Consider the following 15,582-nt stretch of genomic DNA (forward strand, 5'->3'; position numbering starts at 1 on the left):
ACTTACAGCAGCAAGCTCATTATAATTTTGTGTCCTTTAAATTGGACTTAGCAAAGGTTTAAATGCTTATATAATACCTGATAAAACCGCTAAACAGTTCCAATATGTTACTATATGTCACACGTAACTCAAAAGGATTGTCTCCTGTATAATTACATTTTCCTTTATCAATGATGCTACAAACAGTGAACAGTGAAGTTGTTACACTTGGATCATATTGTGTCATAACTGGGAGCTTGTGGTCACATCATTCTCTCAAAGGGATTGTCCAGTCCACTTTCCAATCAAATTCTGGAGACTTAATTTCCCCCTGCAGTATGCTTGACAATTAAAATAATCCTAAATAATCCTAATAATCCTAGTCTAATAGATTATTTCATTAAATTGACAAAATTCTTTCATGTAACTAACTAAAATATACACTGGTTATGCCAAACATTAAGAACGCCTTCCTAATATTTAGTTACGCTCCCCTCCACTTTTCCCTCAGACAGCCTCAATTCGTCGAGCACGGACTCTACAAGGTATCGAAAGGGTTCTACAGGGATGTTGGCACATGTTGACTCCAATGCTTCCCACAGTTGTGTCAAGTTGGCTGGATGCCCTTTGGGTGGTGGACCATTCTTGATACACACGGCAAACTGTTGAGCATGAAAAACCCAGCAGCGTTTCAGTTCTTCAAGCAAACCGGTGCGCCTTGAACCTACTACCATACCCCATTCACAGACACAATCTTTTGTCTTGCCCATTCACCCTCTGAATGGCTCACATACACAATCCATGTCTCAATTGTCTCAAGGCTTAAAAATCCTTCTTTAACCTGTCACCTCCCCTTCATCTACACTGATTGAAGTGGATTTAACAGGTGACATCAATAAAAGATCATAGCTTTCACCTGGAATCACCTTGTCAGTCTATGTCATGGATAGAACAGGTGTTGTAAATGTAATACTCAGTGTATATTAAAACATGGCCACTTAAAACAGAGAATACGATGTTTGACAATAGTACATGTTAATTTTTCTCTGTCTTGGATACAATACACTTGTATATACCTCTACAATCACTTTCAGAAAGAAAGTATGAAAAGCAGACTAGATATTACTATTTTTAGCTGATATACTGGTTAATCTCTGTGTGATCAGGATGTCTTGTTTTTCTCTCAGCAGTCAGCAATTGTATCCTTTCTCTGACATGTGTAAATCTGGAAACAGACATAATTGTCTGTCTAATCTTATTCAGCCTCCACGTCTTGTTCACTTTCACTTTAGCAGCATCGCAAATGTTTGCCTGTCCTGCTGTGAATAAGGCATTGTCTGTAATCCCGGATTAATCTGCCCCCCCTCGAACCCAGCAGTGGCCCGCACCTGCCCTGTATTGTAATGCTCTGTTAGCCACATGCAGGTTCTACTTCCATTTGCTGCCATACTGAGTTTGAGAATAAGGAGAGAGGCATAGAACAGGATGCCTGGTTTACCACTTCAAGAGGCTGGAGAACACACTAAAAGTCTATGTGAACGCTTCAAAGCGCTCTAATTGAAAAGGTGATTTATTTTCTTTGACTTTCAAACTCTACTGAACTGTTCTGGACATTTTCAGCCGTTGATGACAGGTGATATTGTGGAAATGATACACATAATTATACAATGCTTTCTGCGTTTGTCTAACAATTTCAATCAATGCAGACAGTTGTCTGAACAATAGCACACGACACTGTCATGGTTAGAGTTGCAAAAATCCGGGAACTTTAAACAACTTTCCTGGTTTTCCCGAAGTCCTGGTTGGAGGGTTCCGGATTTCCGGCTTATTCCTCCCTGATTGTGGGAATCACACACGAACAGACACACAGACACAAACAGACACACAAACACAGACGTGATGCTGAGACAGTCTGGTCGATGGAACAACCCTGGGAGACCTGGACTGATTTGTGTTCTTTCACCCTGTGAAGCTGATGGATGTGTATGTTTGGTTTAGCTGTGGTGCATGCACACACAGTCACACACACATACTGTATGGCCATGACTGAAGAAATCCCACACTGAAGAGGGGAGTTGGGTTGGTTTTCTCGCTACTTCCCCACTGTTGATTTTGGGTTCTGTTTTGAGTTTTTGTTCTACTTTTTCCCTCTTACTTCTTAGTGTAAAGAAGTTAGAGCCAACTGAGCTTTTCTCCGTGTAAACAAAAAGCCACAGCAGTCAAACTAACTTAGACTAACCAATTTTTCTACTAATATTTCACTAAAACGATTGGACCCTACTGTGTAGGCAAGAAAGAAAAGAAAGAAAGAAAGAAAGAAAAAGAAAGAAAGAAAGAAAGAAAGAAAGAAAAAGAAAAAGAAAGAAAGAAAGAAAGAAAGGAAAGAAAGAAAAGAAAGAAAAGAAAGGTAGTAAAGTTAAGAAAAATAAAATAAATATCCCAAAGATGTTACTCACCCCTTGCACAGTCAGACAACAGAATGGCCAAAAAGATGAGCAACATGACCTTGACGACTCCCATTCTGACTGAAGACAACTTCATGTTCCCCAAATCTAAAAGACATAAGGTCAAAATATATAAAAACACTCAGGCCTTCCAGATTGTATTAGTGCACACAGCAGAACTCACATCCATCCCCAGGGAAAGCAGTTTGCCTTGTTAGATGATATGGACAATATATATGCTCCAACCAGTCTGACACAGTTATGTGTCATGGCTGTTGGTTTCTGCCATAATGGAATTGAAATGCATGGGGATTTCTCTTATAAATGAAAATGCATAGTGCAGCTATGCACATTTTTTAAATCATGTGATTGATTGACACAATAACATATGTACCCTTTGTGTTAGTATATTTATCTATATTCAATATATACAATGCCTTGAGAAAGTATTCACAGCCCGTGACTTTTTCTACATTCTGCTGTGTTACAGCCTGAATTTAAAATGGATTAAATTTAGATTTTGTGTCTCTGGCCTACACACAATACCCTGCTTTACATCCCCTGCTATATTGTGGATCAAGAGTTACCTGCCTAACAGAACACGGTGGGTGTTCTTTAATGGAAGCCTCTCCAAAATAATCCAGATAGAGTCAGGCATGCCACAGGGCAACTGTCTAGGTCCCTTACTTTTTCAATCTTTACTAATGACCTGCGACTGGCTCTGAGAAAAGCCTGTGTGTCTATGTATGCTGATGACACAACACTATACACATCAGCTACCACAGCAAGTGAAATCATTGCAACACTCAACAAAGAGCTGCAGTCAGTTACAATTGGCCCAGAACAGAGCAGCACGGCTGGCCCTTAAATGTACACAGAGACCTAACATCAATAATATGCATGTTAATCTCTCCAGGGTCAAAGTAAAGGAGAGATGGACTTCATCGCTATTTGTATTTGTGAGAGGTGTTGACACGTTGAAAGCACCAAGCTGTCTGTTTAAACTACTAGCACACAGCTCAGACAGCGTTGTATAAGGCACAAGACATGCCACCAGAGGTCTCTTCACTGTCCCCAAGTCCAGACCAGACAATGGGAGGCGCACAGTACTATATAGGGCCATGACTACATGGAACTCTAATTCCACATCAAGCAACTCATGCAAGTAGTAAAATCAGATAAGTTAAAAAAACGGATAAAAATGGAACAGCGGGGACGGTGAAGAGACACGCACACACACATATACGTGAAGAGACACGCACACACACATATACGTGAAGAGACACGCACACACACATATACGTGAAGAGACACGCACACACACATATACGTGAAGAGACACGCACACACACATATACGTGAAGAGACACGCACACACACAATTATACGTGAAGAGACACGCACACACACATATACGTGAAGAGACACGCACACACACATATACGTGAAGAGACACGCACACACACATATACGTGAAGAGACACGCACACACACATATACGTGAAGAGACACGCACACACACATATACGTGAAGAGACACGGACACACACATATACGTATTTTGTGTTGTAGATATGTGATAGTAGCGTAAAGGCCTGAAATCTGTTGTGAAATGTATTGTAATATTTAAAAAATTGTATAACTGCCTTAATTTTGCTGGACCACGGGAAGAGAAACTGCTGTCGTGGCTCAGGGATTTCACCATGAGCCCAATGGTGACATTAAAACAATTGCAAAGTTTAACAGATGTGATAGGGGATATCTGAAGATGGATCAACAACATTGAAGTTACTCCACAATACTAACCTAAATGACAGACTGAAAAGGAAACATGTTCAGAATAAAAACTATTCCAAAACATTAATCTTGTTTGCAATAAGGTACCAAAGTAAAACTGCAAAAAATGTGTCAAAGAAATGTACTTTATGTCCTGAATACAAAGCATTATGTTTGTGGCAAATCCAACACAACACATCACTGAGTACCACTCTTCATATTATCAAGCATGGTGGTGGCTGAATCATGTTATTGATATGCTTGTCATCGGCATGGACTAGAGATTTTGTTTTAGGATAAAACGAACGGAATAGTGCTAAGCACAGGCAAAACCCTAGAGGAAAACCTGGTTCAGTCTGCTTTCCAAACAGGCATTGGGAGACAAATTCACCTTTCAGTAAGGCAATAACCTAAAATACAAGGCCAAATAGACACTAGAGTTGCTTACCAAGACGACATTGAATGTTGGAAATCTATGGCAAGACTTGAAAATGGCTGTCTAGCAATGATTAAACAACGAACTTGACAGAGCTTGAAGAATTTTAAAAAGAATAATGTGCACATGTTGTACAATCCAGGTGTGCAAAGCTCTTAGAGATTTACCCAGAAAAACAAACCACTGTAATTGCTGCCAAAGGTGATTTAACATGTATTGACTTAAGGGTGTGAATACTTATGTAAATGAGATAGCTCTGTATTTCATTTTTAATAAATTAGCTAAAATGTCAAACAAAACTTTTTCAGCACTTTGCCATTATGGGGTATTGTGTGTAGATGGGTGAGAGAGAAAAAAATCTATTTAACCCATTTTGAATTCAGTCTGGAAAAAGAAAATGTGGAATAAGTCAAGGGGAATTAATACTTTCTGAAGGCTCTGTAGCTGGGGTCAATATGACGCACACTCATTCAAATGATGCTGCCCGCACAGACTGACCCTTACGTTTCAACAAATACTACAAGTAAAAATGAATATTTCTTATCTGAAACACAACTGTATTATATTGTTTAACTGTCACCATTTGCATTCATTAATGACTGTATATAACATTTTACCATATCTAAAAATTACACATCATGGCAAATTAATTGAATAGTAATTTTATCCATAAAACTATATAGGTAAGCAACCAATAGATAACAGCCAATCATGTCTTATTTTATAGTAAATTAAATAAATAATATTTCTATGAACTATTGCCAACCATTTAATCGTGTGAAAAAGGTCATATGCCCTGTATATTTTGCACAACAATGTTTTTTATGAATGACATACCTGAAGTTTCCAGTGAATGAAGTTAAACTCGTATCAGCCTATTTATAGAACACTTGTTACCCATTCTCATACAAGTCCTCGCAGTCTCCATTTATTTATTGACAGTGGCCGATTTCATCAGCGCTTTCTTAACCAACACTATCATTAATGATCGCTGCATGACTGTATATCCTTTCAGCATAGATCGGCTATATGGAAAAACTGTCAATCAGACAAAGCATAAAATCAAATGCGTACATTTATCACACATAGGTATCCATTAAAATGCTGAATTAACTTCTCGACAAACTGGAAATGTTAGATCGTTTTTAAAGTCTGTATCCCATCTGTATCTACAGTAGACTCCACTTCATCGACTACGAGATTTAGCAGGGTAGCGCTGTCTAATCCCAGCTCTCAATTTTGGACCAATCACATATAAGGACTGGGTAACTATCAAAATTAACTCTTTATTTCTCACTATCACGATCCAATAGCCCGTACACGAGTCAAATATGTAATTGTATATACCTAATTTTAAAGTTGTCAAAATAATTCACAGTAATTTAAAACAATTGCAGTGCTGACAATCAGGGGTGAACGTCACCCCTGTAACAGATCTATGATAAGGTTTCCCTCCCTAATTCCTGACCTTGACCATTAGGAGGAAAAATACAACACTGACCTCAGATCAGCATTGAGGCAACTTTACCCTAACGCCAGAAGAACAAAACAGAGTAGACTTTCAGCAACGCCCATAACATCAATTTATTAAAATTAATTATGAAAAGGAAACATTTTAATTGTTAGGGGTGAGTTGTGTTAATGTATGGATAACATACTGAAGAAACCCTGTTTCGACCACAGGAAGTAATAAGGATCCTAATAAATACTAAACAACTGCATACTATCAGTCAGATATCAGCCAATGAGGGATCAAATGAATAGGTGCTGCCACCCAGTGGGACTGGGATGTATCTGCCCTGAGAACGTCACAAGAGGCATGTTCCAATGTTCCATGAAATCCTTTTGGATCATGTTGTGCTTGAAGGTGTCTACACTCAAGTGCCAAGACCGTATGTATCAATGACGAGTTGACAAACGTCACACCTGCCTGAGAGAATAACAATGACATGTAGACATAAAGGACAATAAACACTTATTCAAAGGGGAAGTCATTTAATTTTCATGACATTTAAATCACATTATTTCATTTTCCCAATGTTCCACATAGCTCTTATTATTGAAATGTAGCTAGCCTTTACAAAATAAGAACAAGCTCTGAAGTCATTGAATTACTGCATCATTCCTCTATACAGAAAAAGGAGTAATAGATTTATACATTTACATCATTTACTTTTGTTCTTTATAAAATTAAAATGACAATCTCTTAAAAGTTCTTATATTTTCCTCAATAAAAATAAAACTTGTATAAGTAGTGAGTGGTCTAGACAAGATGAAGCCTGAGAATTAGCTTATAAGACAGCGCAGATTTGATATAACTGGTGTGGCCTTGAAGTGTAAAAAGCCATGGTTGTTTGAGACAGTTATGTCAGATTGGCCATTCCTCTATCCACATCAACTCCAACTCATTCTCCATTGTAACCCAGATGGGGAAGCGTTCCCTCTGCATCAGAGATGACTAGAGGGAGCAGGAATATGATGATGTAACAGTAGAGGAAGTGGTTATCAACTGGGAAAAGTACTACATTGTGCAGAGAGGTATGGAGACGATGTATATAACCAGGTTAGGATGTAACAAAACATTTTTAACAACTTAATGGTATGAGACTATATTTGTAACATATTCTAACTGATTTCACTACAGATCACATATGTTTCTGCAATAGCAGCTGGTATGTAAACAAGATAATGAGAATGTACACCAATGACCTGCTTAGTGTAGTCGGAGAGTTGTGTCTCTATTCTAGTGACACCTGTCTAGATAAGTGTGCTATCAGTGCTACTTGACCATTGTTCACCTAACACCTTTTTTGCACTATTGGTTAGAGCCTGTAAGTAAGCATTTCACTGTAAGGTTGTATTCGGCACACGTGACAAATAAACTTTGATTTGATTTGATCAGTGCCACCACTGGGAGTTAAAATATGACTTACGATAAATGTGCTTTGCAACAATATACACAGAAGGGAAAAAAACAACATTGCTGCCTTAACCAACTGATGGGAGACGAGCCTCATGAACCTCTAACGAGTATGTGATATGCACTCCATGATTCTAATAATCACAGATAATCTTGGTGCTGATGATGTGTGGTAGGAGTTTACAGTCTCTCTCCACTAGGGGGCATCCAATGCCTGAGAGAGTGACTGATGTGACCACATCAATCTCAGATGTTGACGAGTTACACCGGTTAAGGTTGGGGTGGGTAGGGAACAAGATAAATCATTAAAAACATGAAATGTTATGACTGAAAGAGCAATGGCCACTGCCCACATTGTTATTAAAAGGCCAGACAACTTAAGTGTCCTTTGAGACATGGTCGCTAAAATCAAAATCCCATGTCTTTAAACGATATAACACATTCATTGCCGTTTAAAGCATTACTGAAAACTCCACACATTTCCGTGGGAGAAATCTATACCTAAACCATTCTAGGACTAAATCTCTTTTTTTGTTTGTTGCTTCGCTGATTGGTAGCCTGGTGAGGATTGCTTTCCCCTCCTCATCATTACAGCATCAGGAATTACATGACAAACTAAAATTAAAACCTTTAGAACCATTTTGGCCGAACAAGCGAGATCAGTGGTGCGGAGATTATCATCACTATCAACATAATTATCCTTAATTTACATGTTTATTATGACTTACATTCTTTAAATTAACATCGGAGCCCTGAGAGAGCTCTGGCACAAGTGTGGGAAGCCCACTAAAGCATAGGACATGATGTCAGAAGGCCTTTTTTTATACACAAGCAATAAAACAGAAATGTTCCACAGGCTTTCTCTCTTTTCAGCTTCAAACAGCCCTAGAAGCTGTTCCTAAAGCACTGGACCTGTCCAGACTAGCCTTGCAACATGCCAGTACAAAACCCTATTTCCAGTCAGTTGTTTTCTTTCTTCTTCCTCTGCCTCCACAGACAGGCATCAGTGAGTCAGAGGGGAGGAGGACAGCATAGCATCAGGCGCCGTGGGTCCCTTTCAGGCAGCAGTAGCATCTCAAAAATAAAAGAAAGGGTATAATCATAGTTTATGTGCCTTCACATCCAACCTTATTTCATCTCTCTGCGCTCTCATCCATGTCCTCCTATTTCAAAGCCTTGCCTTGCATTGCTTTGCCGTGCAGTGTGATGAAGTTGATCGTTAAGGTCGCTCTGTGCAGTTGGGGATTTACTTTGAATATAGCCTCATATCCCCTGTATATGCTTCTGTAGAGGCAGGGGGCAGGGAGGCGGGGGAGTCTGTTGGTACAGCAGGGGTCAGATGCCAGTCTTGTCGCTGTAGAACGGTGTGACGTGGAACATGTAGCAGTGTGTACACACCCTAACGGGCTTCACCTGGCCGTACCGCGGTAATGGGGCTGAGTGGGAGGAGCAGCGAGAGCAGAAGATCTGAAATGACACGTAGAACAAACAAGGTATATTTGATTGTTTACCATTAATTTTATGTAGTACAATACTTAAAGAGATCTGTGCAGGTGTTTTGTGTTACCTTGCCACAGCTCCTACAGTGATGCTTTCTGCGGATGACTGTGAAGGGGGCCTTACAGGTGATGCAGGACTCACATTCCTCATCGGGAACCCAGTCTGGGGGGTCTACAGGGGAAAAGCATAGGCACATTAATAGTGGTGCTTGTTTATTCATGCGTCACTGTGCATGCATGCATATGTGTGTATGTGATTTTTGAGGAGAAAGGGGAGGTGCTGACCTTCGAACTGTTCCTCCCGGGCCTTGGCTGCCAGCTCAGAGGAAGAGATGGTCTCCTGACAGAGAGCACAGTCCTCCAGCATGGCGCTGCGCAGCCCTGGACCTGCTGAACCACACAGAGCACAGCTGTGTCATAACCATGGTCATTCTGTCAGTATACAGTACATTACAGAATAACATACTGGGAGAAGTACACTAAGATCCTTGGCATTACTGCAAGTCAATATACAGATTCCCACCTTTCTGCTTGTCATTGTCCCCCTGCTCAGAAGTAGCCATGACTTCAAACAGTGTCTTCAGAATGCTTCGAAGGTCAGACGCGTAGTTTGTCTGCAGTTGGTCAGCAACACCTGGGGGTCAAGAGGAACCAGTGAGATGCAAGGAAACGGTGGTGCAAATGTGATACATGTGATAAGAGCAAAGCCCAGTAGGCTAATGTATTGTGGAACACAGTGTAAAACCTTTGGAGTTTAGTTTATTAGGATCCCTATTAGCTACTGCACATGCAGCAGCTACTCTTCCCGTGGTCCACATAAAACGTACAAATTCATGACAAAGTACTATATATTGGAAAGACACCAAGGGACAACAAAAATACCATTTACATACTATTCATATATACAGTTCCATTAGATCTATAGAGAGAGGAGAGGATGTGATACAATATGTTTTTTTAATCTTTCTTTTTGCCTGAGTAACCTCTGGTGGCAGAGCATTCCACGATGTCATGGCTCTATACATAACTGAGTAACCTCTGGTGGCAGAGCATTCCACCATGTCATGGCTCTATACATAACTGAGTAACCTCTGGTGACAGAGCATTCCACGATGATATGGCTCCATACATAACTGAGTAACCTCTGGTGGCAGAGCATTCCACCATGTCATGGCTCTATACATAACTGAGTAACCTCTGGTGACAGAGCATTCCATGATGTCATGGCTCTATACATAACTGAGTAACCTCTGGTGACAGAGCATTCCACGATGTCATGGCTCTATACATAACTGAGTAACCTCTGGTGACAGAGCATTCCACGATGTCATGGCTCCATACATAACTGAGTAACCTCTGGTGACAGAGCATTCCACGATGTCATGGCTCTATACATAACTGAGTAACCTCTGGTGACAGAGCATTCCACGATGTCATGGCTCTATACATAACTGAGTAACCTCTGGTGACAGAGCATTCCACCATGACTTGGCTCTATACATAACTGAGTAACCTCTGGTGACAGAGCATTCCACCATGTCATGGCTCTATACATAACTGAGTAACCTCTGGTGACAGAGCATTCCACCATGTCATGGCTCTATACATAACTGAGTAACCTCTGGTGACAGAGCATTCCACCATGTCATGGCTCTATACATAACTGAGTAACCTCTGGTGACAGAGCATTCCACCATGTCATGGCTCTATACATAACTGAGTAACCTCTGGTGGCAGAGCATTCCACGATGTCATGGCTCTATACATAACTGAGTAACCTCTGGTGGCAGAGCATTCCACGATGTCATGGCTCTATACATAACTGAGTAACCTCTGGTGGCAGAGCATTCCACCATGTCATGGCTCTATACATAACTGAGTAACCTCTGGTGACAGAGCATTCCACGATGTCATGGCTCTATACATAACTGAGTAACCTCTAGTGGCAGAGCATTCCACGATGTCATGGCTCTATACATAACTGAGTAACCTCTGGTGACAGAGCATTCCACCATGTCATGGCTCTATACATAACTGAGTAACCTCTGGTGGCAGAGCATTCCACGATGTCATGGCTCTATACATAACTGAGTAACCTCTGGTGGCAGAGCATTCCACCATGTCATGGCTCTATACATAACTGAGTAACCTCTGGTGACAGAGCATTCCACGATGTCATGGCTCTATACATAACTGAGTAACCTCTGGTGGCAGAGCATTCCACCATGTCATGGCTCTATACATAACTGAGTAACCTCTGGTGGCAGAGCATTCCACGATGTCATGGCTCTATACATAACTGAGTAACCTCTGGTGACAGAGCATTCCACGATGTCATGGCTCCATACATAACTGAGTAACCTCTGGTGACAGAGCATTCCACCATGTCATGGCTCCATACATAACTGAGTAACCTCTGGTGACAGAGCATTCCACCATGTCATGGCTCTATACATAACTGAGTAACCTCTGGTGACAGAGCATTCCACCATGTCATGGCTCTATACATAACTGAGTAACCTCTGGTGGCAGAGCATTCCACGATGTCATGGCTCTATACATAACTGAGTAACCTCTGGTGACAGAGCATTCCACGATGTCATGGCTCTATACATAACTGAGTAACCTCTGGTGACAGAGCATTCCACCATGTCATGGCTCCATACATAACTGAGTAACCTCTGGTGACAGAGCATTCCACCATGTCATGGCTCCATACATAACTGAGTAACCTCTGGTGACAGAGCATTCCACCATGTCATGGCTCTATACATAACTGAGTAACCTCTGGTGACAGAGCATTCCACCATGTCATGGCTCTATACATAACTGAGTAACCTCTGGTGGCAGAGCATTCCACGATGTCATGGCTCTATACATAACTGAGTAACCTCTGGTGACAGAGCATTCCACGATGTCATGGCTCTATACATAACTGAGTAACCTCTGGTGGCAGAGCATTCCACGATGTCATGGCTCTATACATAACTGAGCGACGCATTCCATCTGTTTTTCGTTTGGGTACCGCAAAGAAACCCATAGTGGAGTGTCTGATGATGGAGTATGGATGTCTGTTTGAAGTGTATGCAAATAGATTATACAAGTGTTTAGGCATTTCCAACACACGTTTCCTAGTCAATAATAGTAGTCAATTTCTCAAACATGAAAAACAATAATGCATGTTGTTGAAGTTAGTTCTGCGTACAGTTAAGGGCAAGGCGTTCTGCTTTGTTTTGAGCCCGCTGCAGTTTTACAAGGTCTTTATTTACATTACATTTAAGTCATTTAGCAGACGCTCTTATCCAGAGCGACTTACAAATTGGTGAATTCACCTTCTGACATCCAGTGGAACAGCCACTTTACAATAGTGCATCTAAATCATTAAGGGGGGGGGGTGAGAAGGATTACTTATCCTATCCATCTATCTTTCTCTGCTGCACCTGACCACATTACCGTACAGTCATCAAGATGGGACAAGACCAGAGCCTGAACAATTAGTTGATCTGCGTGTCAAAAACACAGAAATATATTTTTATAAACAGACCTACCTCTCCCCATCATCACAGCAACTTTGTCAATATGACTTGACCGTGATAACGGACTATCCAATGTTACTCCTAGGACTTCTTCAATGGGCACACCCTTTATGTCAAACTACAGCTGAGGTTGAGGTCTAAGAGGAAGGTTTTAGATGTATTTAAGACCAGTTATTTGGTCATTACCCATTTTGACACTGGCTGTAACTCCTTGCTAAGAGTCTCAGTGAGCTCACTGGCTGTGGGTGCTGATGTGTAGTCATCAGCCTACATAGTCATTTTAGCTTCTTGTAAGACTAGCAGCAAATCATTTGTAATAAATAGAGAAGCACTATGGGGTGGAGTGAAGAGGAGTGCATACTGGTTAAGCAACAAATGCATGATTTCATTGTCTTTCAGAGTAAAAAGAAAGAAAACATGAGAAACAGACTGATTTACCCCATCAAACCACAGCTATACCCTTGGAGAGTAATATCCTTGGACAGATAGTCATACCCTCAGAGACAGAGGGAGTGTGTCATACCCGATATGCAGACGAAGAGGCGGTGGATGAGGTCACTGCTGCTGTGGAAGCGCGAGCGGATCTTGTTCCTGGCGGCCATCTTAGCAGCCTGCAGGGCCAGCTGGATCTCATGGTGGTCCAGATCCTCTGACGTCCCTGAGCTCGTGGTAAGACTGCTGACAGGGCTGGAGGAGAGAGGGGGAGCGCACGTGCAAGAGAGAGAGTGAGAACGGGAGAGAGAGATCCAGTGAAGGGAGAGGGAGGATGGAGGGAGAGAGGAGGTACTGTCATATTGTCATTGTTATAAACACAGAAACACTGTTCACCAGCATATTGTGTACGGCACTTGAATATGCATCGTACTATAGGGGTTTTGGTTGGTTTCAATCTCAAAGTGAGTGAAATAGAGATGGGCAAGGGTTATAGTACTAACATAAGCTGTAACATGGGGATGTACGAAACAGAAACACACACACGGCCAGAGGTTACCTGGCTGTGTAAGCACTGCTGGACAGACTACATGTGGTGACAGACACACTCTCACAGTCACTACTGGAGACTGAGCTGAGAGGAGAGTCCTGGAAAAAACTGGGAATAAATCATTAAATAAAATAATAAACCGATAACATATGGGCAACATAAAACGGGATCTGTGAACATTATGATAGGCACAAAAGTAGCATAAAGCCAAGTACAAATAGCAACTAGAACATAAAACAACAAGTGGATGACAAGATCCTGGTACAATTAGCCAGAGAGACATGGAGGAAGTTTGCTTTCCACAGATATGTAAATGACTGTTGTTGAGGCCTACCTGCTTTGAAGGGGAGCGCTGATAATACATCACCCAAACACACACCTATAGTACATATGCTCCTACCTAGTGTTCTTCTTGCTCTCTTCCTTGGACTCCCCGTCTGTCTGTCTGGTTCCCGCCCTGTCCCTTCCCCCGCTGGCCTGAGGCCTCCTCACTGTCCTCCACTGGTGGACACAGGGCTCTGGGGCTCCCCTTACTCCATTGGGGCTGCTGTCCTGGCCCGGGCCCTGCTGAGATCCCGGGGCCACCACCACCAGGCACTTGTCACAGCGCTGGTCCCCTTCCTCCTCCCCTGGAGGAGGCTCTAAGGAGCAGCGGGAGGAGGGGGGCGTCAGCTGGGGGGGAGAGTCCCCCTTCCTATGTAAGTTGTGTCCTGAGGAGGCCAGGCGACAGGCAGAGGACTGGATGACAGAGCTGTGTGGCGGATGGGGCTTGCAGTGTTTGTCCAACCCCAGGTCCATCCCCAGCCCTGTGTTGTCCATGGTGAGGGTGTCATCATGGCCGTCTTCACAGCTGCCGCAGCAGACACAGGAGTTGAGCAGGCAGTGGGTGGCCACCAGGGGGCCGCAGGGCTCTGTAGCTGAGGAGAGGGGGGGGCGGGGCAGGAGCAGCTTGTCCACAGCCAGCTCAGTCAGGCTGGGGGAGCCGGGATTGAAGATGACCGTGGCCGAGAGCTTCATCCCTCCCATACGGTGTGCAATGACTTCAGCAGTCTCGCCCCCTCCAGGCCCACCTCCCAGCCGTTAGTGTAGGGCAAGGGCTCCAGGCCGGGGGTGGGACCTGGTCGCTTGGTGTTTGGGCACTGTGGGGGCATGTTTTGGGGCTGCTGGGATGGATCTGACTGAGCATCAGTGGACCAGACATTCCTGGTTGAGTCTGTCAGGAGGCCAGGTCTGTGGGGCTGAGGGGCTTTGGAAGGCGAGGTCAAACGGCTGCTGGTCACAATGTCCCCTCCTGCGTCCAGGTCCTCCATGAAGAAGACTCTGTCCTCCTCCTCATGGTAGAGACCTGTCCTTCCCCGGCCCACCAGGAACCGGAGGGGGGAGGCCTCGGTGCTGGAGCCCTCGCTGGAGCCCCCTCTGTTAGGGCCGTGGGCCGGGGACTGGCCCTGGCTGGGAGGGGACAGCAGCGTGGACATCTCATCCCCCACACGGTACACCATCATGTTGAGCTGTTCGATCTCCTCTTCATCATATTGCATGGAGCAGGCCAGGTCTGCCTCCTCCACCTCCTCACACAGAGAACCCTGCTCCCTCGCCCGCTTCACCTCCTCCCACTCCCTGTCCTCCTCCTCCTGGATGTGGGAGATGCACAGAGACAGCACCTCCTGTTGCTGCACTCTCTCTTCCTCGCTCCCCTCCTCACCAGTGTCGCTGGTGGGGCTGCTGGATGAAGGGAGGTCTGGGGCAATGGTGGGGGTTGGGGTGGGTGTGGGTGGGCACTCAGGGACCAAGGGGAACTCTCCGTCCTGAGAGATACAAAGGCTCCGCTCCAGCGTCAACAACTCCTCCTCTGACAGGGTCTGCAGCAGGTCCCTATGGGAATAACACAACCTTAACAACATACTTACCAGCCTAAAATGATCACTCAATGAGGATGTTAGTGGCCCATGACCTTTAGATTGTTTGCCCCGGTTCTTGAGAATGATGTTCAAAAGATTGTTGTGAATGACA

General features: G+C 43.3%; 2 protein-coding genes across 2 annotated transcripts in view; both read right to left on the reverse strand.

Annotated features, from left to right (window-relative positions):
• LOC135525817 (fibroblast growth factor receptor-like 1) overlaps window positions 1-5,832 on the reverse strand; it is a 65,449-nt gene extending 59,617 nt beyond the window's left edge. Inside the window, exons 1-2 of the mRNA XM_064953707.1 lie at window positions 5,473-5,832; window positions 2,436-2,531 (exon numbers count right to left, since the gene is read on the reverse strand). Coding sequence (XP_064809779.1) covers window positions 2,436-2,520 — 85 coding nt within the window. The 5' untranslated portion in view covers window positions 2,521-2,531; window positions 5,473-5,832. The remainder of the gene's footprint in view (window positions 1-2,435; window positions 2,532-5,472) is intronic.
• Window positions 5,833-6,610: 778 nt separating this feature from the next.
• The window catches only part of LOC135525818 (lateral signaling target protein 2 homolog), a 62,182-nt gene continuing 53,210 nt past the window's right edge, over window positions 6,611-15,582 (reverse strand). The window contains 8 exon segments of the mRNA XM_064953708.1: window positions 6,611-9,022; window positions 9,123-9,226; window positions 9,340-9,444; window positions 9,578-9,688; window positions 13,114-13,277; window positions 13,582-13,680; window positions 13,973-14,630; window positions 14,633-15,444. Of these exon segments, the coding sequence (XP_064809780.1) occupies window positions 8,891-9,022; window positions 9,123-9,226; window positions 9,340-9,444; window positions 9,578-9,688; window positions 13,114-13,277; window positions 13,582-13,680; window positions 13,973-14,630; window positions 14,633-15,444 (2,185 nt within the window). The 3' untranslated portion in view covers window positions 6,611-8,890.

Source organism: Oncorhynchus masou, chromosome 32 (genome assembly GCF_036934945.1).
Source record: "Oncorhynchus masou masou isolate Uvic2021 chromosome 32, UVic_Omas_1.1, whole genome shotgun sequence".
Lineage (NCBI taxonomy): Eukaryota > Metazoa > Chordata > Actinopteri > Salmoniformes > Salmonidae > Oncorhynchus > Oncorhynchus masou.